This window comes from Suillus fuscotomentosus (genome assembly GCF_016647785.1).
Source record: "Suillus fuscotomentosus strain FC203 chromosome Unknown F5891scaffold_105, whole genome shotgun sequence".
Taxonomy (NCBI): Eukaryota; Fungi; Basidiomycota; class Agaricomycetes; order Boletales; family Suillaceae; genus Suillus; species Suillus fuscotomentosus.
In genome coordinates, this window is record NW_024539617.1 from 69,465 (window position 1) to 92,463 (window position 22,999).

The 22,999-nt window shown below is 47.3% G+C and overlaps 9 protein-coding genes across 9 annotated transcripts; 6 read left to right on the forward strand and 3 right to left on the reverse strand.

Moving 5' to 3' along the window:
* Positions 1-402: 402 nt before the first annotated feature.
* On the reverse strand, positions 403-3,533 carry F5891DRAFT_1131356 (uncharacterized protein; the record flags this gene model as incomplete). Its single annotated transcript, XM_041364656.1, has 9 exons — positions 403-779; positions 834-1,318; positions 1,340-1,446; positions 1,492-2,092; positions 2,198-2,385; positions 2,426-2,538; positions 2,591-2,897; positions 2,955-3,204; positions 3,400-3,533. 9 exons carry the CDS (start codon positions 3,531-3,533, stop codon positions 403-405), a joined length of 2,562 nt encoding a protein of 853 aa, XP_041218804.1.
* A 560-nt stretch (positions 3,534-4,093) lies between these two features.
* Positions 4,094-5,474, forward strand: F5891DRAFT_986078 (uncharacterized protein; the record flags this gene model as incomplete). The annotated part of the gene is made up of 4 exons (XM_041377691.1): positions 4,094-4,140; positions 4,422-4,437; positions 4,475-4,966; positions 5,022-5,474. 4 exons carry the CDS (start codon positions 4,094-4,096, stop codon positions 5,472-5,474), a joined length of 1,008 nt encoding a protein of 335 aa, XP_041218805.1.
* Positions 5,475-5,807: 333 nt separating this feature from the next.
* F5891DRAFT_1196681 (uncharacterized protein) lies at positions 5,808-6,777 on the forward strand (the record flags this gene model as incomplete). Its single annotated transcript, XM_041368338.1, has 3 exons — positions 5,808-5,858; positions 5,909-6,373; positions 6,421-6,777. 3 exons carry the CDS (start codon positions 5,808-5,810, stop codon positions 6,775-6,777), a joined length of 873 nt encoding a protein of 290 aa, XP_041218806.1.
* Positions 6,778-8,673: 1,896 nt separating this feature from the next.
* Positions 8,674-12,113, reverse strand: F5891DRAFT_1196682 (uncharacterized protein; the record flags this gene model as incomplete). The annotated part of the gene is made up of 10 exons (XM_041368339.1): positions 8,674-9,238; positions 9,508-9,890; positions 9,926-10,422; positions 10,454-10,760; positions 10,809-10,859; positions 10,915-11,142; positions 11,190-11,396; positions 11,456-11,649; positions 11,702-11,918; positions 11,967-12,113. 10 exons carry the CDS (start codon positions 12,111-12,113, stop codon positions 8,674-8,676), a joined length of 2,796 nt encoding a protein of 931 aa, XP_041218807.1.
* A 269-nt stretch (positions 12,114-12,382) lies between these two features.
* F5891DRAFT_1196683 (uncharacterized protein) lies at positions 12,383-13,429 on the forward strand (the record flags this gene model as incomplete). Its single annotated transcript, XM_041368340.1, has 5 exons — positions 12,383-12,482; positions 12,537-12,614; positions 12,669-12,953; positions 13,038-13,175; positions 13,224-13,429. The coding sequence occupies 5 exons, from the start codon at positions 12,383-12,385 to the stop codon at positions 13,427-13,429; spliced, it is 807 nt and encodes a 268-aa protein (XP_041218808.1).
* A 69-nt stretch (positions 13,430-13,498) lies between these two features.
* On the reverse strand, positions 13,499-15,841 carry F5891DRAFT_986082 (uncharacterized protein; the record flags this gene model as incomplete). Its single annotated transcript, XM_041377692.1, has 5 exons — positions 13,499-14,697; positions 14,755-14,943; positions 15,010-15,110; positions 15,163-15,572; positions 15,632-15,841. 5 exons carry the CDS (start codon positions 15,839-15,841, stop codon positions 13,499-13,501), a joined length of 2,109 nt encoding a protein of 702 aa, XP_041218809.1.
* A 1,321-nt stretch (positions 15,842-17,162) lies between these two features.
* Positions 17,163-20,380, forward strand: F5891DRAFT_963322 (uncharacterized protein; the record flags this gene model as incomplete). Its single annotated transcript, XM_041375984.1, has 6 exons — positions 17,163-17,840; positions 17,899-18,405; positions 18,471-18,861; positions 18,937-19,134; positions 19,183-20,049; positions 20,106-20,380. Coding segments are annotated over 6 exons (2,916 nt in total), but the record flags the coding sequence as incomplete, so codon positions are not given.
* A 219-nt stretch (positions 20,381-20,599) lies between these two features.
* F5891DRAFT_1196686 (uncharacterized protein) lies at positions 20,600-21,200 on the forward strand (the record flags this gene model as incomplete). Its single annotated transcript, XM_041368341.1, has 2 exons — positions 20,600-20,806; positions 20,862-21,200. 2 exons carry the CDS (start codon positions 20,600-20,602, stop codon positions 21,198-21,200), a joined length of 546 nt encoding a protein of 181 aa, XP_041218811.1.
* A 755-nt stretch (positions 21,201-21,955) lies between these two features.
* On the forward strand, positions 21,956-22,994 carry F5891DRAFT_963323 (uncharacterized protein; the record flags this gene model as incomplete). Its single annotated transcript, XM_041375985.1, has 3 exons — positions 21,956-22,141; positions 22,206-22,383; positions 22,459-22,994. 3 exons carry the CDS (start codon positions 21,956-21,958, stop codon positions 22,992-22,994), a joined length of 900 nt encoding a protein of 299 aa, XP_041218812.1.
* Positions 22,995-22,999: the final 5 nt, after the last annotated feature.

A 22,999-nucleotide genomic window follows, 5' to 3' on the forward strand; every position in this document is an offset into this window, starting at 1 on the left:
AGAATGTAGCAGCTGCGGTAAGTGGCTTATGGCGAGTGTGTAATGAAAGAAGAGCAAATAGGAAACACAAACTTGGAGACCAGTGCAGCGACACAGCATAACGTGATGGACATAATTGCGACCAAGCCGGCGGTATCTTGTGCGTAGATAGGGCCAATTGAGGGTTAAACTCCACTTTAATCTGGCTGGGCGGCTGCATCTGCAAAACTGTGAAATGAACACTTAACAATATTTAAGTTCGAAGCTATTACGACCTCTTACGACTTGCTGATTCTGAGCTCTGATTGGTGGAGATGCAGATGGCGACACGTAAGTGTTTGCAATGCCCAAAGATTGGTTTTATCGCACACAAGATTAAATAAAGACATGATAAGATGCGCTGATTTCAATCTACTACAACTACTAGACACCAAATGCTACTGCTAGTGTGTGGTAGAGTTCTTTGTCAGCAAAGTTATTGAGAAAATAGTCGTTAAACATCTCCATTGAATTGCTCGAGTTGACCTCCTTGGCTAATAAAGTGTCATACACAGGGATCAGTTCCACCCCATGAGTGATATCGGTGATAGGAATTATAGAACTACATCGCTTTCTGGACTGTGGCTGTGAGACATTGTGGAAGAATGAGCGCGTGAGTCTCCACATCCCCGTCATAGGCTCAGGTTTGTCTCCGATGACGTCGAAGTGTTGAACATACGCAAGCACCTGATCAAGCGCAGGCGCTTCAATGGGCAGTGCAGTTGGCTGGAACACGGCTCGGACTTGGACTACACAAGGAACTGTGAAATGAATCTAATATTAATATATGTCAGAAAGGTTCTACAAGAACGCACCATTGCTCCTGTTGTTCTGAACGAGAACAGTATCACAGCGGCCATAGGAGAACTCGCTGGAGGGGGGTTCAGCTTGCAACAATTGACTAGGCATGATGGTGCGCTCGTGGAAAGCTGAATGTAGCTGAATTCGAAACTTGAACCAAGCATTCAAGAGTATCCGGCTGCTATGCATATTGAGATCTCCATGGTAGTTGATTGTGAAGTAGTGGTAGAGAGCCTGCGAGAAGTCAACAAGGTCATATAGCGTTTGAAGCTCAACGATGGTCAAGCATTTGCGATCGGGGTTGATGGTAACGTTGAAAGCGATTTTCGCATCATTGGACACGATTCCTTTCAAGAAATGGTTGCGTACTGGGCATGGGGCATGTAGGCATCGTTGAGCGTCTGGATTTACACGAGAAACCCAAGCTAATGCTGGGTCTACCTCTGGACCAGCTACTTCGTCATCTTCCGTGAAAACAACATTGAGAAGAGGGTCATTGCTAGTGCAACCAGAGGCTGACACTGGTGATGAAGCTAGTAGGGTGTAAAGCTCGAAGAGACGAATTGTCTCCTCCCGTTCAAGGATCCGCGTGATTTGTTGAACAAAATCCTTCTGTCGACTGGTCTTCTCAAAAGGGTGTTTGCAGTGGGTGATGAGAAGACGTTCTGAAACATCTGCTGAGTATTGAATGAGGGAGCCGACGTGCGGGATTGCGCGAGCGAAGCTCTGCATGAGCTCTAGTTTGGGGATGAAAAAATCGTCCTTAGCTCCACTTTTCCCTCGTCGCGCCTCTGCATCGATGATAGCTTGCTTATGTTCGTGAAAGACAGAAAGCGCAGTCGACATGTCCTTGATTGATGTGTCAGTATGAACCGGATTTTGTGCGAGGTAAATGAAATCGATCATCGCGCAAACTGCACGAATGAATTCAGGAGTTACAATTCCCCACATTGTAGGTACTATGGTGCGCTGGATATTGCGATGCTCTCTGCCAGTCATTTGCTTGACATGCGAGACACCTGACGTGAAATGACGCACACCCACATGCTTATGCTGACTCCGAAATCGTAAATCAAGCTCGTGTCCCATGGTTTCCTTGACCCACTTCAGGACATGGTCAAAGAAGAATTTGTGCAGAGCGTGAAGAATTTCTGGGGTGAGAAATGTCGCCGTGTTTGCGTATTTCCAGTCTCTCCAGAATGGTAGGTGGATGCCGCTCAGGTGCAATTTATTCGCCTCCTTAAGGAAGCTAAAGAGATCCCAGGGGTCAACCCTATCGCAGAGCTTGCGGATGAGCTCATATGTATCGACTCCATTGCGTGGAGGATATGCTATGGCGTCCCCAAACTCCTTCTGTGTGGCTGTAGTGACGGGAGACGAGTTCTTGGAAACACATGCAATCATAAGTTGTTCAGGAAGATCGGCGATATGGCTGATGAGAGGGGTAAAGCAAAAATGTCTATGTGCTGAAGGATCGACCATGAATTCGCCGACACGTGCAGCGATCTTGAGTTTTGAGCAGACGAGGTCGACACATTTGTGCCACAATCGCGTCTGAAGAAGAGTCTGATCATCGCCATGCATGTGATGTAGCTTTCATTCAGACATCAGATTGGATGTTTCCGATGGTCATGAATAATGGGTGCATTTCTAGTCCACCGGTGTGTCGTGTGATGGGTGTCTTGTCCGAAGCGGTGATAATTGGTACGATAGTCGCACCTTCAGGAAGCTGGTCCTACGACATTTGAGGATCAGCGATGCGGCTAGGAACGAAAATAAATGCATGCCTGTATATTCCAGGCATCATCTGATGTCCAGAACTCTCCAATTTCACGCTCTTGTCCATTGTAGATATGGTGAGGGTCGTAACACATGTGATTCGCGTACACTGGATTGGAAAAAAGCTGCTTCACAACTTCTAAACTGTCTCTCCAGATGAGGTGAATCGGCTGCTCAGTCTCATAACCCTTCAGATGAAACTCAGTACACTGCCATTTCGGTCCACATCCAGGAAGTTGCTCCAAGTAATAGAACAACTCGTCCTTTGATTTGAATTGTGGTCGCTCTCGTGTCTTGAACTAGGAGACAAAACAGATGCTAGTCAGACCAAGAGACTGAAATTGACACAAACGTACCCATTCCAACTTCAGGAATTGCTCTATCTGAGTCTGTGAGAGATTCTCAACTAAAAACTTCGCTAGTGACCATTCTCCTGGGCCATCGAATGGGTACCATGGGTTCACTTGTCGTTCAGGCTGAAGGCGATGGTCTTGCATTTCTTGAAAGAGATTATGGGGAGGTGGATGGTCCGGGAGAACATAGTGGTATCCAGATCTGGGGTGATATTGTGCTCGTACGTTGCTTTCTGGCGCTTGTTTCAATCCTCTGGGTGCAGGGAGTATCGCGTTTTGGCGATAACACGATCGATTAAGATGGTCCACGACTGCCTCATGTGAATTGAAATGATCATTGCACAGTGGGCAAGACACACTGCCAACATCAGTCCTAATACTGGGATCAGTGTCAGGCCTCGTGCTGGTAGAGTAAGTAGTGGTAAAGCATCAAATGACCCATGCTAACCTTGAATGAGTATCACCAAAATCGTAGGTAGACTCTTGAAAGAATCCGGGACCGAAAGGGTCATAGTTTCTGGGCTGGGACTCTAGCTGCGGGGCGACCTGTCCAACTGAATGCACAGCGCCATAGTACTCCATGATGGAAAAAGTGCTAAGTCTTTCGAACTCCGCTGTGCGTTATGCTCTCAACAAACGCCGTATACTCACATAGGGGTCAGCAATATTTAAGAGTGCTTTACATGTTGTACAAAATGCGAAAACAATACTTCAAACTTTGAGTGGTCGAAAACTCCATGTATCTGTAGACATTTTCACCTTTGATTAAGTAACAAATATATAAATTGGCATACATGTCTAGCTAAACTTGAAATTTTGGCGGTCAAAGTTTTGTCAAACATTAAAACCCAGTGTCAACAAATAAAATGTAGTTAGCTATACCCTACAGTATAGTAGGTATAGCCAACTACATTTTCTTTGTTGACGCGATTGCTTTCCTTGGGTTAGCTACACCTATACTGTAGGGTATTAAAGATGTTTTCTTTGTTGACCGAAGAAAACATCTTTAATACCCTACAGTATAGGTATAGCTGACTACTCTAATAAGCGGCCCATGTAGTTAGCCTACCTATACTGTAGGGTATTAAAGATGTTTTCTTTGTTGACCGAAGAAAACATCTTTAATACCCTACAGTATAGGTATGGCTAACTACATGGGCCGCTTAGAGGCCAGCCCACCCCCAAAACTGTTCGTGTTAAGAGTTCTGTCTCAGGGGTATTAAGTTAGCTATACCTATACTGCAGGGTATTGAAGATATTTTCTTTGTTAACCGAAGAAAATATCTTCAATACCCTACAGTATAGGTGTAGCTAACTTACCTCTGAGGCAGAACTCTTAACACAAACAGTTTTGGGGGTGGGCTGGCCCCTCTAAGCAGCCCAAGGAAAGCAATCGCGTCAACAAAGAAAATGTAGTTACCCTGGGTTTACAAAATATATATTTGTTACTACTACTGCGCTTGAGCTAAGTCTTTCGAACTCTGCTGTGCGTCATGCTCTCAACAAACATATACTGTGCTTAGATATCAAGTGACAAGCACGCACTCGGGCAGCCATTTATCATAGATGTCAAGACTGCAAACCAATATGCGTTCAATCGACAGTCAAAGAATGAACACCCCCAGAAACTCCAACAGAAACTCCAAATTTCTCAACCCTCACAAAGCCACTCCAGTCTCACACAGTCAAAGGACTACTCCCCCCCCCCAAGAAGCCCCAGTATCTTTGATGACCCGCCCAGAAGCTCTTCTCCACTCAGCAGTAACTATCTATCCTCCCCCAGCAAGTACCACAACTTAGATTTGGATGGGTCTGCTTCCTCCGAGGAATCACTTCAAGCTCCTGCTGTCCTATCAGGACAGGTCGGGCCACTCCGTGCCCAAAAGAGACTTACACGGCCTACATATGGACCTTACAGGCGGAGTGCGCTCTCTGTCAAAGATGAACACAAGTTCATGAAGTTGCTTAGTAGACCTTACTGTGGCAACTCTAGTGATACCGAAGATGGTACCATGGTAATCAGGCTGCGACTTAGGAGGTTCTCAATGATGCTAAGTTTTGTATTTCTAGGATCAACAAGTATTTTCGCGTGGCTTGGAATGCTTTGATCAAGATGGAGTTCGCTACGTGATCACATACAAAGAAGCTGCCCGTGAAACTCAATGGGCTCGTTTTGCTGTGTCCCAGTGGGAGATGGAGGAGGCCTCACAGCTGAGACGCCTTCGCGAATACATTCATGCAAGGGAGAGAGAACTTCTTCATGCAAAAACCGAAGAAGTCAAATCATTTATGAACATGCTGGTTGATCGGGACAATAATCAAGTCACTGCTGACCTTGATTATCTTGTCACGTCCCACGAATCCGAGCGTATCGCATTGGACGACCTTGACAAAGATCTAGACACTCTCACAGACCATGCCTTTCACACCGGCATTCCGAAGCTGTTATCAGCTGATTCTAGCGAGGATCAATCCAAATTCGACGACACGGGTGATCACAAACACGAGGCCAATGGAGGTTAAACGTTCAGGTTGCGCATGTTGTTCTCTTTCAAGGTGTGTGACAACTTTTCCTGCCAGACTCTTCGTCCTTACGATTTCCAGCAAGGTTGTGTTGGTAACTGTGTTTTCCCGCAAACTGTTCAACATTCTACAATTTATGTAGCTTCCTGAATTTCACCTTAAGCATAAAAGGCGCCCATGGCACCTTTGAATTTCATTCGTTGTGTATCAGTGTTTGTACTGCGTCCGGCACCTCATGAATATCATTTAACTTTGTTCCTATCAGCGCAGCCAATTGTATGTAAGTCCATGAGTAAGTATCGATAATCGCATCTCTTTTGCACTGCTACCACGATGTCGAATGCCCCCCCACAATGTCGCAAGAGTCGACGATCTACGACAAAGGTGCGTAATCCGTTTGAAGAATCTTCTACCAGTAATAATATTTCATACAGAATTTGCCTGTCATTCGACAGGAGGGGTACAATATCGCTGGAAATCCCTCTACCTCACAGCTAGGTAGCACAAGCGATGTACCACGACATATACGCTATGATACTGACTCCGCCCAAATCGTCTACCAAAATCCGGACCAGCAACACCAGCTCGTGCACAAGCACCAGCAACACCAGCTCGTGCATGAGCACCAGCAATACCAGCTCATGCACCAGCACCAGCAACACCAGCTCCCGCACCAGCACCAGCAACACCAGCTCCTGCACGAGCACCTGCAACACCAGCTCCCGCATGAGCACCAGCAACACCACTATTATGGACTTACCTACCCTTCCACGAGCAGAACATCTTTTCCTCCAAGTTTTTGCGGCGAGGTTAGCCGCCAGGCTCCCAAATTTCAAGTGGCCTATAGCCTAGCGCCAATGCGCTTCCAGGAGGAAGAGTTTATGGATGGTGTTGTGTATGTAAGTATCCGCAATCTTGATGTTCCTATTGCTGCTGACCGTAACAGAGGGTAGGAGAATCAGGCATCCAAAGGAGAATCACACGAGAATACGCCCTCCCCCCAGTCAGGCCACCACGAGTGGTAGGTTCTGTGTCAGATTCGTCTGGAGTATCCGCATCTACATCAGTGCCGGTGTCAATGTCCGCATCAGCGGCAGGATCAATGTCTGCGCCTGCACCATCAGTTCCCGCGCACATTCCAGCGCCTGCACCATCAGTTCCCGCACACATTCCAGTGCCCACACCATCAGTTACCATGCAAATTCCAGCCCCCAAATCGGTTGTGTATTCACATAGTACAGTAACTTATACCCGTATTAGACGGACAGCTGAGGGTGACAATGTAGCAATAGAGGCGGTGTAGAGAATCATGCCTCTCATGGCGTGATATGGTAGTTTTCACCAAGGAGTATACAGCACGAACTCATAGCATTACTCTGTGCGCTACCCGCAGCTATCTCTATATGAGGCGCAGCTTTCCCACGCAACGCGCGCCATGCGCGCACCATTCCCGCGCTTCACGATGTATACGCGCGCGCGCGTTCCCGCGCTTGCGCGCCCTATAGCGCCAGCCATCCAGATGCATCCATCCACTGTCCACCAAGCTCCCTAGTATGTATATTTCCATTTCCTTTATTAGCATAGTTCCACCTTTATTTTTATCATAGTTTCTCACTCATATATATTTTTACATACCTACTCGGTAGCGCTTCGGCTCCGCATGAGCGCGCTTAGGCGCGCTATATAAGCGCCAGCAGTACATACTACACGGGACCTACTTTTCCTACTTTTCACTTACTAGTTACTACCCACTTACTACTTAGCAGAATATAGTAGAAAGCTATTCCTTTACATTTTGCACTCTTATATCTCTTATCTTGCTTTATATCACTACTTAAGCTTAGTTTCTCATTTCCGCATACGCGCGCGCACTTTCCCGCGCTTCGCGCTAATACGCGCGCGCGTTCCCGCGCCTTTGTACCTTGCGCGCTCCTGCGCTTTCTCGCGCTTCGCTTAAGCGCACACTTCTAGATCCTTGCTGCACTCACTTCCCCTATAGGGTCGAACGCACTTGCTTCTCAAGTAACGCAGACTAGGCAGCGCGCGACCTTACAACTTTTACAGATACAGTCAGGAGCTTCTTTTGTTCCTCATTGTATTGTTGTTTCTACAGCGGGCCAGCCCATGTGGGCCCATGGCAACAATTGTACCATGGTAGACGAGTGGGCTGCAGGGTTGTGTGTACCTGTTGCAAACGGATGGGCCGGTGGTATATAGTGTAGATGGTAGTATAGGAATGTACTATATAGGATATCTATGTAAATAGTAGTGAATGCAATGAGCTATAGAGACGAGTGGGCCGGCTGAATGGTGTGCAATGTAAATGAGTGGGCCAGGGAGATGGGTATGATGGGGACGAGTGGGCCGGGGGTATGAAGTGCAATGGAGACGGGTGGGCCGGTGTAGAAACAACAATACTGAGAGGAACAAAGAAATGCTCCTGACTGTATCTAAAAAGTTGTAGGTTGTGCGTTGCCTAGTCTGCGATACTTGAGATGGCAAGTGCATTCGACCCTAAAGGGGAAGCAGGTGCAGCGGAGATCTAGAGGTACGCGCTTCAGCGAAGCATGAGAAAGCGCAGGTGCGCGCAAGGTACGAAGGCGTGGGAACGTGCGCGCGTATTAGCGCGAAGCGCGGGAAAGCGCGCGCGTGTAAGCGGAAATAAGAGAGACTAAACTTATGTGAAGATATAAGCAAGATAAAGGATGTGAGATGTGTTGTGCTAATGAATAGATTTCTACTGCGACTTTCTAAGTAGTAAGTACTAGGTAAAGTTGGGTGAAAAGTAAGGTAAATAATAGTATGTACTGCTGGCGCTTATATAGCGCGCCTAAGCGCGCTCATGCGGAGCCGAAGCGCTACCGAGTAGGTATGTAAAAATATATATGAGTGAGAAACTATGATAAAAATAAAGGTGGAACTATGCTAATAAAGGAAATGGAAATATACGCACTAGGGAGCTTGGTGGACAGTGGATGGATGCATCTGGATGGCTGGCGCTATAGGGCGCGCAAGCGCGGGAACGCGCGCGCGTATACATCGTGAAGCGCGGGAATGGTGCGCGCATGGCGCGCATTGCGCAGGAAAGCTGCGCGTCATATAGGAATCACTGTGGATGGTACACAGAGTGATGCTGCGAGTTGGTGCTGTATACTCCCTAGTGTAAAGCGCCATATCACACTATGAGATGCACGAGTCTCTACACCGGTATGCGAAGTACAATAGAGACGGGTGGGCTGGGATGAGAAGTACAATTGAAGACGAGTGGGCCGGGGGTATGGGGTGCAATGGAGACGGGTGGGCCGGTATGCGAAGGACAATAGAGACGAGTGGGCCGGGGGTAAGGGTGCAATGGAGACGAGTGGGCCGGTATTTGAAGCACAATGGAAGACGAGTGGGCCGGGGGTACCGGGTGAAATGGAGACAGGTGGGCCTCATGATATTCCACCCGGTGGATAATGGAAATATTTGCCGGTATGGATGATACAGATGAGCCGGAAGAGCGTTGTGGGACAGAGGTGAAGGTGAGATGGATGATACAGATGAGCCGGACTTCCGGTGTGTGAGAGGTGAAGGTGATATGGATGATACAGATGAGCTGGACTTCCGGTGTGCGAGAGGTGAAGGTGAAATGTATGATACAGATGAGCCGGACGTCAGCTGTCCGATAGAGGTGAAGGTGAAATGGATGATACAGATGTGCCGGACCTCCGGTGTGCAAGAGGTGAAGGCGAGATGGATAATACAGATGAGCCGGATGTCCGCTGTGTGATTGAGTGAAATGGATGATACACATGAGCCAGAAGGGCGTTGTGTGATATACGATGATGGAAATACCATCCAGTATAGCAACATTCTCACTACTAAAATGCAGGTTGTGTGATTATATGATGCATTGTCTTCAACATTGAAAGCACCAAAGCTTGACAACACAATGTAGACAACTAGTACATACGAAAACATGAATGATATAGACTAGTATTATGTTGGCCTGTCACCGGAAGGCTTGCTTGGATACCTAGCACTCACTGACCGACCTTGGTGCAATAGAGGTCCAAAGCGCGGGCATGGCAAAGGAGCTGAGACGGACTGGGAATCAGCTGGCACATTTGATGGCCCGGCGACCGGGAGAATAGGAGATTGCACAGGTGGTGCACCAACCGGAGGAACAGATGGGCCGGATTCCCTCATGGTCAGTGAAGGGATGATGGTGGAATTGGATGGCACCCGGTTGTGCCTTGCAACCGGTGATCCATCTGCAGTATCACCCAACATATCACCACCGGTCTGGGCACCCATCCAAGAGACATCCGGAGTGAACACATTGTTGGTCACAGTGCGAGCAAACGCACTGATAGATGGGTCATGGGCTGTCATGGGGGGTGGATTAAATGCCGGTGGAGTTGATGCTGTGACCTAAGTAGATCTTTGCTCCCTCAGATACCTCTTACTTCAGCCGTGCACTCAGCAAGGAGTCCCTTCTGCACACGCATATCCCGCCCTATGTCATCAATCTGCATGGACATGGCGCTATCAGATGCCTCGGCGATGTCCATGCGATTCTCCAAGCGATCATGCCGGACGTCAATTTCCATTCGATCGTGTGTGCGCAGTTCTTCCATCTTGATGCGAATTTGGGCCAACATGGCCTCCATCTCATCATGAGAGAGAGGGTATTGGGTGGAATGACCGGGTCCAGAAGGAGAGACAGGAGAGGGATGGTTGAAAACGACCGGTAACGGCGAGAACCGGATATTGTCCTCCGAGGCCATGGCTGGTGATGAAGGTGGCATCTCATCATTGCCGGGCTCCACCCAATGATCAGGAGGGAAATTGTGTGCGGATGCCAAAGGGGCCGGTTGTTGTGCCGAACCGCCGGCAGCAACCATCTGGACATCATTGACGTTGTCCTCCTCTTCGATAGGACTTGGGTGCTGGATATCCTTGCCTACAAGAATACATCAGAATGGACAAGTAACCGGAAACAAAAGACTTGCCTTTCGCCTTGGATTTCCAACTCATCTTCTCTCCGGTGGCTTTGGACCGGATGGTCTTGGAGCGAGTGGCTACTGCGACTGCAGGTGGTGCAGTGACGGTGATGGGGGTAATGGTGTTGGCAGAGGTGGTGGGTGCGCTCTCTGTGTTAGTCCGGATGCATGCCATCTTCCACAGATAGCACAATGAGCAAGTTGAGGCGATCTCGCCTTTCTTCGTCAATCGGGGGAAACACTCGACATTCTTGGCCAGACATCTATCACAAGGCGGATGGGGTTCATCAACGCGGGGCTATGGAGAATTAGTATGGTGAAGCATGGCATTGACCGGAAGACACACCGGTTCTGGCACTTTGCCCTTGCTGGTGGCCTTGCCCTTGGGCTGCATGGACTATTCAATAATGTTAGCGTTGTATATCACCTGTGCTATGACAAGCAAATCCTACCAGTTTTTGCTGTTTCCCTGGTCTGACAGTGGCCTGCATCGTGATGAGTGATAGACCGGTAAATGTGAAGTAAAATAATGAACTTGCCTTTGGCCTGCCTTGTGTATCATCATCCTCATCCTCCAATTCATCCTCTTCATTGTCCTGAATCACAACCCGCTGACTTGCCTTCGACGCACTGCCCTTCTTTTTGACAACGATGACAGCCTGACGAGTTGATTTCCGGGGCTGCTTGTTGCATTAGTAACGTTGAATATCTCAAGAAACAAACACACCTCAATGTCCAGAAGATCATCCACATCGATCCCCTCGCCATCCTCATCGCCATGATCTTCTGGTGCCTTTGCCTTCCCTTTCCCCTTCTCCTTCCCCTTCCCCTTCCCCTTTGCCTTGTCATTGTCGGTAGTGTCAGTGTCAGACAAAATTGCCTTCGACTTTGGTGCAGGCTTCCGGGCCCGGTTGACACGGGGCAAAGGGGGCTGCTGAGCCGGCGTTTCTGGTTTGTTGATGTCCTGGCTGTTGCTGTCCCACCGGGTGGCACATCTTTAGGTATGTGAATGCTGATGCGTGGTGCCGGTGTCGGTGCAGAGGCTGGTGCCGGTACTGGAACAGGTACCGGTGGTGGGGCAGGTACCGGTGGTGGGGCAGGTACCGGTGGTGGGGCAGGTACCGGTGGTGGGGCAGGTACCAGTGCAGGAGTAGGTACCGGTGCAGGTGCAGGTGCAGATGCAGGAGCTAGTGCAGTCACAGGTGTGAGTACAGGTTGCATGAGGAGGAATATCCTTACCAGTAGCTGCAGGTGAAGCAGGCGGCGCATGACCCAATGTCTTACTGTACAATGGATGCTTCATGCACATATCCTGATTGTTACCAAGATGGTTCCAATCCGGTACTACCACCAATTGTGAGGTGCGCCTCTGAGCGCGAAAGATCTCAGCTGCAAGTGACAGCAGGCCAGGGGGAACATATGAAGCGTCCCTCCCATATGAACGAATTGTGACATTCTGGGACCCTAGTATCAATACAGGCAACCGACAGGACGACAAACATACCACTTCACAAGCAATCTCGTGGCTCAACTCCATTTTCTCATCCTGAGACTGCAACCGGAGAACATCTTGAACCATGTCATCGAGCCGGGCGACAAGAGCAATGAGAGCCTGGTTGGCAGCCGCAGCAGAAGCAGATTGAGAAGACATGATAGTGAGACGATTACAATAGAGCTACTGGACAAGTCACCCGGAAGAGACGTGTAAAACAACAACACTTATAAAATTTTCAATCACCGGCTAGCCGGGCCGAATCGGACATATCCGAGTCCATTGTTCGCCTCATTGTTGTCAGTCTATTTTTAGATATAAATGTCTCATTGTTGACACGTCATCAGTAATCAATTGTTGCCAACCAACCTGTGAGTACATCATCCGGTCGCAGCCTTCTGTAGAACATTGATTCTTCCAGTGATATCATGAAGTCCGTGGATTTGTACGACCCATTCCAGAAGAAAAGAAGGATGCGATCATCGGCGATTGCTCAGCATAATATACATGTATCTAGTGAGGATGTAGGTAAGAAACCATCACCTCCCACAACGTACCGGTTGATATTATCCGGCATCCCAGTTCATAGCATCTTGGAGCCAAGGAGAGAGGAGCGCACTTACTACAACCCTTTCATGGTGTGTTCAAGCATGGGTGAATGTGAGTTCATCTCATGCTAAGCGATGGTAAGGACAATTGATATGAATTTTAAAGATCTAGATGTCCCGTCAGCCCATGACGGGTTGCAAGACAGTAAAAGATTGAAGATGGTGAACTCTGAGCCAGCAGATGACGACCGGTCATTGGACCTGGGATTTCCTTTGTCAGATTATGACCGGATGACTGACAACCACGACCAACAACAATCAGACATGTTGGATATGCAATTTCCCACCTTGTCTGATGATGACCGGTCAAATGGTGAGATGTTGGATTTGGGATTTCCTCCACAGCCGGATGATGAAGATGTGCTCGATTTGGGCTTTGATATTGACCTCTGTGATCCGGCCGGCAACACAGGCATGTCGCTGGAATCTACATCTCATAAACTGACACTCATTTGAAACGATATTTGACTAGAAGACGGGGCTCTTGACATGGGCTTCGACACATATCTGGCAGATGATTCGCTTGATAAAGGGACTAATATTTCACCGGAAGAACACCCTTTAGATATGGGTTTCGAGATGGATCTGGTACGTGTTGATCCGGATCAGTCTTGTAAGCCTTCTTGCTGTTCCCGAGATTGTTCTGATCATTTAAACTTAGTCGCCGTCAGTCGACAGGATCCAGTTGGATATGTAATTCAACGGGCTGTAGGTGATTTGCACGAGGCAATGCACCGGTTGCAGATGGACTGGGCTGGTAATGCAATGTCACCGGACGAAGCCTTTGCTAGAGAGCAAGTTCTTGACTGTACACAAGAGTTATTGTTGGCATGTCAACTGATGTCGATATCTCGACTTTCAACGTGAAGTATATATTTATAGTCAAATGCTATCTACACCTATCACTAGAATACTTGCTTACAACGATCCAAATTACTACGATTGCATATACTGAGCTTTATAAGAGGCCTTTGTACTTCTATGAGAGTGCTTTGGCTCTGGATTGGTTGTCTGTGCTTCAGATGCTTTGGCTTTCTTGCCGGAGCCCCTTCTTGGGGCAGGGGGTGTTGGTTTGTGCACCGGTGCTTTGTTAGTTTTATTCTTGGCATAGACACCTGATGTAGGGCCAAATGCACGACTTCTAGAAAGATGTTGTGAAGGCAGAGGATCATTGTCATCATTACCAGTTGATTGTGCAGAACCAGTGCTGGTATTGTCTTCTGCCTGTCCCCTTCCACTTGCAGTCAGCTTTGATTTCTTGACTGGTGGCGGACCATCTGACTCCAAATCAGATTGAATGGGAGCAACCCTACCCCTCTTTTGGGATGATTTTGATTTAGGTGGTGGTAGGACCGGTATGGATCTCTTGACCAGTGGGCGAGTATCTTCCTCCTCTGAAGCCGGACACGTGCTGCAGACGGTATTGGTCCATTTGGCCTTTGAAGTTGGTTGTGGGACAGGTATGGATTTCTTGACTGGTGGGCGAGTATCTTCCTCCTCTGAAGCTGTACTAGCCCTGCGGATGGTATTGGTCCGTTTGGCCTTTGAAGGTGGTGGGACCAGTATGGATTTCTTGACCGGTAGGCGAGTATCTTCCTCCTCTGACGCCGGACTAGTGCTGCGGACCATATTGGCCCATTTTGCCTTTGAAGGTGGTGGTGGGACAGGTATGGATTTCTTGACCGGTGGGCGATTGTTGATAGATTTCGACTTTGGTGGTGGTGATTGGAGGTTGTCATCGTGATAGTGATCGTCGTCCTTCTCCTCATCTTCATCATCCTTGTCCTTATCCTCACTACTAGACACCGGTTCCACCCCCCTGGTGCGCCTTCCGGTGGACTTTTTCACTGGAACCCTGGGTCTTGCATCAGAACCATTGCCGGAGATTATCTCTGCCGGTTCTCTCATTGTCTTATCATCGCCTTCCCAGCCTTTAAATTCAAAGGTTGGGCAAACCTGGTCCTTCTGTCTTTGACACCACAACTCTAACAGCCGGTCAGCATCAGCCAGCCGAATCTTTGACGGATCGTCGAGCCTCCAGCTGGTAGGTAAAAACTTGGCTGCAATAAAGTCACCCTGAGCCATCCTGACTGAGGCCCAAGGAACAGACGCCTTTGGTTGTTGGCTGCACAATCCTGAAAAATTGCTGGTCAGCGGATCAACTCTCCAGATGCATCATTTGTGAAACTGACTGTAGTGCTTTGTGAGGAAAGTCCTTATAAGATGCTTTTTGCTCTCTAGGTTAAGCTCTGTGACGTCCGGTATGACCAGCAGCCCATAGCTATCCACCTCCAAAGGATAATTGTCCTTCTTTCCACCTTTCTTCCTGCTCTTCTTCACCTCCTCTTCGTTATCATTGTCATCATTATTCAGGTCAACGTCTGGTATCACCCCAGGTCAGATAAGTACTTGACTGAATGGCGCAAGATTTTCAAACAGAAGCTCACCAAACTCTTCACCAGCATAGGCATTCCACTCCGATAACATGGACTTCCAGTCCTTCGTATCGGTAAAACTATTCCCCTCCAACTTTTCATTGAAGTCAATTCTTTCAACCGGATCAGTATATCTTTACCGGTTGAGTGTGAAGCGGAACTCACCCATTGATCCGGACTTCGTCTTCCTCTGTTTTCCATGCTGACAATATAAAAATTCTCATACCGGCCTGCTTCCACAACTTTGTTGCCAGATCCTTCATCATACCGGGTGCTTTCTTCTTTGCAAAGTCTGCCTGAACAGCTGCAGGAGGAGCCTTGGCAGACCACTCAATCGCAGTGTTCTGAGCCTCCTCCAGCTCCTCTTTAGATAGACTGGCCACCACTGCAGTGAGTGTTGTCTGATATCTTTCAATAAATTTCTTCGATCCTGGCATCACTCCGGTCTTTTCAATGATCTCCTCCTTGTGCAGTTGTTCTATGACCGACCGGGAAGTCCATTTCTGACTGAACTTGTTGGCTTTCTTTTCTCGAGTCTTTTCAGGTCTCCGGTTATATAACCAGTCCCAGTACGTCTTTATACATCATGATATAAGTCGGTCATCATGTATAAATTTAAAGTTCTACTGCTCACATATTTCCTGTTCTTCAATGACCGGTCATCCATAGCAGGGGCATGCACCTTGGCCTCTTTTATGACGGCCTTCAGAATCTTTTTTCTATCGTTGGCAGCTGCTTCCTTCCATTCTTCTAGGTGGGATTTCAAGACCAGCACCTCTTCATCAGTTAATTTCTTCTGCTTGGTCTTTTTTGGGCTATCGACTGATGAGTTGGACCGGGGCATGGCAAAGTAGTTGAGGAGCAGTGGATGTCTTGATAGAAGAAAGGATGCATGTGTATCTCACAGTAATAGGTTACATAACCGATGTACGTGACTGCAAACCGAACAAAGGATTGTCCAATACTCGTTCATTGGTATGAATCCCTCAACATCCTATGTGTTTCTGATTCATAGAATGTAGAACTGTAAAAGCATATGGACTTAGACCTGTATTATATAGTATATGGGCAGCATACAGCCCTCAAATACTGGATACCGCCCTGTGCAATCATATTCCACAACTTGCTCAAGTAAGTATAATCACAAATGACTTTGAAGGCCAGCATGAATGTGGACATTAACAGCCGGTGTCCTGAAGATCAAACCAGAAGCCTGTTTGTCTCTAGAGTTGGTTATTTGGTTTGAACTGTTCTCTCAGAGCATGTTTTGCAATGCCAGTGCCCTCGACTAAAGTTTAATCAATGTATTGACTTTGCCAGACTCGTCAATAATCTAATCGAAAGAAGTATATATTGCTGCCGAACCCTCGTAATTACCTGAATGATTTTTCTACAGCCAACAATCCAGAATGCTGGCTAGAAAGAAGTATTTAAACATTGAAATGTAACCTCCGGTCGACATACTTTATCCAGTCAATTGTCATGTAACTTGAACATGAAATCCATGTGACTCGGGTTAATGGGAGGGTTATGGTGTTTGTGATGTCATGCAACTATGGCAACCTCAGTGACTCCAACCTTAATATATCCCATACAGGTGACATTGCAAGATCTTCGGTGAGATCACAGGAACAATGTGGTAATCCCGACCGGTCAAACCATTCGGAGTCTGAACAACACCGGATCAATTGGTCCCTTGATGACTGGGTAGTTCAATGACTAAGAAGGGAAAATGTGGTAATCTCGACGGTTCAAATCACCTGGAAACTGGAATTGATGGAAGGCACCGCAGTGAAGTCATGTGCTAGGCTACCAGTCATCAAGTTTACAGCACACCGATCCTTTCCAGTCAATATGGCAAATACCAAACAAAAGGGAATCACATACACCCCTCCTACAAAGAAACGATTACCTCAGCTGTATAAGCTCAAGGAAAAAACTACAACCAGGGGATCGAGGTCATCTTGGGTGAAAGATTCATGGGCTAGGAAAACAAAGTCGGTAACATCATCACCAATAAAATCACCCTCAAAGCATAAATCTGGGTCGCCTCACTTGCTCTATGAAGGTGCTGACTTTGAGTTTGACCAAGGTAACATCCCCCAGCCTAAATTTCCAAAATCCCAGGCAAGCAACAGTTATCTTCATTTCCCCGGTCTGACCGGACCATACAGAGTCAGAATGCATATCTCTGGCAATGGAAATGCAAGTTCAAGGACTACATAAATTCACTCATGATCAGAGAAGCCCCAACAGCCAACCAACTTTGCTCAGTCTGCAAGAAGGATGGGGTGTATAGATGTCATGGCTGTTTCAATGAGCCACTCTTTTGCACAGACTGTTGCAGAATTCAACATCAAAGACATCCATTCCATCGCATCAGTCAATGGACCGGATCATTTTTTCAAGAAACTTCACTCATTAAAGTTGGCCTGCACATTCACCTTGCTCACGACGGCACTCCATGTCCCAGCAGCACTGATGACTCATCAGACTTCTTTCAGTGGTCAGATACCGATGACAATATAGATGACGATTATCCGGAAGGACCTTTCATTCAACCGGTCAGAGACTCAGATCGTCCGGCAATAACTGTAGTAGACAAGTCCGGCGTTCACTCCCTTTCCATATGTTATTGCCAATGCCCCAGTGCTCTCAGCCGAGACATACAGCTCTTTCAAGCAGGCTTGTTTCCGGCGTCTTTCACCAGACCAAAAACTGCATTCACATTCGCTGTCTTGGACGACTTTCTGTTAGACAATCTCGAGTGCGGTACATCGGCCATGAATTACTACAGCAAAATTCGCAGACTCACCTCTAGCATCTTTCCACTGATGGTTCCGGTGAGCTGGGTTTTATTCTGTACTTCACATTCTGGTCATTAAAGAACAATATCTGTAGGATCACTATAGAGAGCTCATGAGAGCTGCCAGGCAGTGGCGACAATGCAAGCTCTACAAGTGGCATGGATTTGCCCACAAAGATGACCAGCCAAAGGATGGTGATCTTGCCCTATTTTGTCCGGCATGTCCGCAACCGGGTATAAACTTGGACCTGTCTACCAGTACAGTCGCCCAGCCTGACGATACACCTTCCTGGCTCATGACTAGGTATTTGGTCATGGATGGCAATTTCAAAGCCGAGCACATGCATCCGGTGAATCCATCCGATGAAGTATCATTAATGGATGGTCTGGGGTTCATGGTCTCCGATGAAAGATACAAGAGCCATTTGGCCATTGCTCAAGACAATGTCCAAAGGTCGGATTGCAATAATCACCGGGCAGTAAATCAAGCAAACACCTCGCGGCAAAGGCTGGAAGCCACCGGTATAGGAGGATGTGCATGTGCACGGCATGGATGTTTTGTCCCACATTCCATGGTCGACTTTCAGAAAGGCGAAAGGTCAGTACATATTGCATCCGGTCACATCAATGGATGATCTTACAACTCTTACGTGGAATAATCAGGCAGATGAACATGGACTATGCATTAAGTCAAGCTCTCAACTATAAGACCGACAGAATCTCTCGAGCCATCACTTTCTATGACATAAATTGTCAGTATAACAAGTATTTGAAGGACCGGATCGCTTCCAGCATGTATCTTTCCATCCCCATAGGTATGGATATCATTCCTGGAATCGGTTTGTGGCATGTACATGGACATCAAGACAACTGCTTTGTCCGGTATGCATCAAATTTTATCCATGGGACCGGCTGGATAGACAGAGAGATTATGGAAACCCTCTGGGCACCTTTGAATATAATATCTCCATCGGCCAGGGGCATGGGAACTCCCCATCGCAAGGAGGTATTGGATTATCAGATGAATGATTGTAATTTCATGAAAATGATTCATATAAGTAAGTCACCCACCTCCAGATGTGCATGTGTTGTCGGCGCTCATACAATTCATGTCCGGATGGCACATCCAGTAGCTAAGTTTCTGTCCAGAAAATTCAAAGAGGCCATCAAGGGGGCTTCGGAAAGCAAACTTGCTTTTGATAATCTTAACGAGACCGCCAACCCCGACATGGTAGTTCTTTGGAAGGCAGAGGAGGCATTGGCTCATGCAAACAGAGCAGAGGATCCTATGGCTATGGACATCTATGAGGTCCGGTTGGAAAGAGGCAAGTGTCCACTTTTATTGGCTGTCTGGTAGGTCTGATCATGAGGTCGTGCAGCGCCAACAAAGAAACAGCAGGAATTGCGCCTGTTGCAGGCTCAAAATCGCCCTGAACATCCGGTCATCAACCCTCCCGGTCAACGAGGAGCCGCCACTTGGCTTGCAACCGGTCTTACCATAGAGGAATCGCAAATATCTCTCTGCAAGGATGTGAGAAGTTTGCGAATGCACCCAACGGACATGCAACTGTTGAGAGTGGCTCGATGCCGGGATAAGCTTCACACTCAGATCACGAGCTTTCTTGAGATGTCACCTACTTATCTCGGAGTTGGAGTCAATGTCAATGATCCGGATTGTCCGGTTACTGTTTGTAACTCACTGGATGATTGTGAAGATTACTCCGATTTTGACAAAGATCAAAATCCTGATCCGGACATACACAATGCTTCCATATTTCAACCGGAGCTCACTGTCATACCCCTACCATCCAACATTGGTGCAGTGAGGTGCAGGGAGTTAGGTCTCACCAATCTCATCAAAGAAGAAATTGCCCTCCGAGAAGGTCAGGCCAATGACGCACTGCATGCCATTAGAGTTCATTTAGGAGATAAAGCTGTTTTATTCCACAATACTGTCCGGTCAGCCAAGTCACAGGCTTCATCTACTAGGGCATGGACTCGAGTTCGCTCAGTTGAAACAGCAGTCAATCTCCATGCTCGTATATATTCGAAATGCCGGTCGCAACTGGCCAAACTCCCTGACCACAACCTCTTGAAGAAATACCTTCCTTTGAAGAAAGAAGACCTGAAAGCCAGCTCTGCGGTGGCCGATCCAAATGCACGTGGTCAGAGAGATACCACTCTTTCATGGTTCTGGTCCTTGGATGTTCAGGGAGACACATCAGGAAATGACTGGATGACTGAATGTGTGTCTAGTGTTTCTGATTATGAGGTCGTCCGGTCTCACATGTTCTAATTATAGTTTACCGGGTTAATTGGCTCCGGACAAAAGCACTGCGCGATCGCTGGAATGAGGAGGTTATTCTTGTCAAACACAAAATGCAGTGGTCAATTAATTTCTTCACCCACAGAGCCAAGCAATGGCTCTGTCACATGCACAATGCTACTTCTGCAGGGCTCACCGGACATACATGTTATGCTGCCAGACAATCTCACATATATGACCTGCTGGCAGCACATGCAGAGGATGCTTTTCGGAAAATGATTGTTGGGGTAGAAGTCCCAGTTCCGGGTTAGTTGCACAATTGTGATTACCAGTTGATAATATATGAACAACTAGCGGCATATGCAGAGGATGCTCTGCGGGAAATGATCGTTCGGATAGAAGTACCGGTGCCGGGTTAGTTACATAATTGTGGTCACCGGTTGATAAGACCTGTGAGGTAATATACCCTTGTGTTTGGCATGTAAATATTCCCAGTGTGCCGGTCACACCATAGCCTCATATTCCTCTCCATGGACAATACTGTAACTCTCATCCCCTCCAACCAAGTCATCATTGCCGCCAAGGGCAATCACATCACAGCTGCAGATATCTCTCATGCCCTATTCTATGCCAATTCCCGGATGCTGGCCATGCGCCTGTATGTCGACAAGAGTTTTGCCACTGCCATACCTGGTTATGCAGAGATGTTCTACACCCTGATGAAATGGGAGATGGAGGTAGGGAGCCAGCCATGCCGATACTCCCATGCCCTCATCTTTTTCTCTGACATAGACCTTTGCAACACCTTTCATCAATATATGTTTTATCACCCGGTTGTCAGCTACTATTCCTCAACTTCTCAAGGATGTGCTCTCAACCATGACTGCTCACACATTGGTTGATCGGCGACCGGATGTCAATGCCATTTTGCAGGATATCCGGGCATTGCGCCTTTCTGCGGATTCAAACAAATCCGATGACTATGACATTGCTCACATGCCAGACTACTTCAATTACTGGTGGAAGGAATCACTTGGTTGTTGCAGGGTTTCAGATATGTTGCCCAAGTCATCTGTCCAAGATGTTATGGATTTGGTTGAATGGCACTTTTCACACCTTGTCAGTCCATAAGATCTTATTAACACCAGATGCACCGGATGCTCACACCATTTATTACAGCCGGATCATGTGAAAATTGGTCTTCTCCCATATATTGTGCGTGGTCCGGATAATGCGCCGGATATAATTGGTTCAAGATCTGGTGTGCCGTGCCACCAGACAACGATCGGGAGAGAGTTGCTGGATATGTTGCAGACAAGGATGATAAATCTTAGGCGATCAAGTGATAGGTTGACCGGATTGGTTGGGCCGATTGATGAAATCACACGGGCTGTGTCATCCTCACAGGCACTCATTGACCGGTTACATATAGATAACAGTGCATCCACTTCACAGTAAAGTAGAACCCAATGTCCGCCGGTATCCTGCCAATCTTTTATACCATCACGTCATATTTACCTGAATGGAAATGGAGTCTGTCTATGCAATCAGGTCGTGTGAATATGGGGCTATTTGTTCCAATGGATATAACAGTGGTGCTTTCCTGTCACTTAATTGTTTCGGCAAGCCATGGTTACAATTCCACTTGACTGGGCCTTGTACCAGACCTACCTTGCCGGTGAATTGGTGCATGAGATTTTCACATCTACAATTCTTCACCGACCGGTAAAGGATATGGACCTTGGACTCTTGGATATCGACACTTGTATTGTTTTGGAGCAGCTAGCCTATGTGATGGCCGCTGCTTACTCTAACGCCGGTATGTATTCCAGCACACCTGTCTGTTCTGGTCAACTAACCTGCAGAAAGTTCATCTTAAAATAGACATGGTTAGATACAATGACACCCTGGACAAAGATGAATCCGGTCGAAGTGAGACACGAGAAGAGGTTCTTTTGAACAAATTCCCCCCTGAAGAGGAGCACCTCTTGACAACACCATCTGTTGTCATTGATTCCGGCGGTAGAATCATTGTCTGGTATTTGCCTGGAGCACTCACCTCTATGATGATGGTTGGTCCTTTATCCTTTATCCATTTCCAGTTGTTCTTTTATCTTACCCGGATGCATTACTTAGAAAGATATTCACGGTGCCACACATTCCATGAGTGGTTTGTTGAAGCATAGCATCACATCAGGCAAGATTTCTCAATGGAGGACCCACCGGTCAAACTTCTATACAAGTCCAGATGGAATGATCACCCCCGGTTGCATCAATATATCTCCTGCATGGTTTCAGCAAGGAAGAGAGGTGCGTCAGGTCCACATGCATTGAAATCTCTGGTTGGAAGTATTGTAGAAACATGGCTTCCCGAATCTTGACCTGGAAGATGGCTTCTCGCCAGAGGTATCAGCGGCACTGAAAGGTGCTGCCAGTCACAATATTACAGCATCCCTTCAAAGGTCCGGTATCATTGTCTCTGCTGCACTTCGAGTCATGCACCCTGATCTTTATTGGGCCGGAATGGAAACTCAAGTCAGGCTTGGTAAATGGGCTGCCAGATATGAGTTGAACGAGATGCACCATCATCTTCAACGCTGGACATCCGTTTTTAATGTGGTATCGATCATATGCAATCGCCAGACACCCCCTCATAGAGATCCTAAATGTCGACCGGCAGCATTTGATATCATGACTACTGCTGGTGTTTATTGCCCGGTTATCATGGATTTCATGAACCTTGGAATCAAGTTTCTCTACGACTCTGGCTCAATATTGGCTTCATCATGTCGACTGGTGAGACATTACATGAACGTGGAAGAGGGCAACAGGATTGTCACTGCATGGTACATGCGAGACAGCATCCACAATTTTGTTGGGACTCCGAGCACGGAGTATGCAAAATATGACCGTGTAGATATTTAGCAACT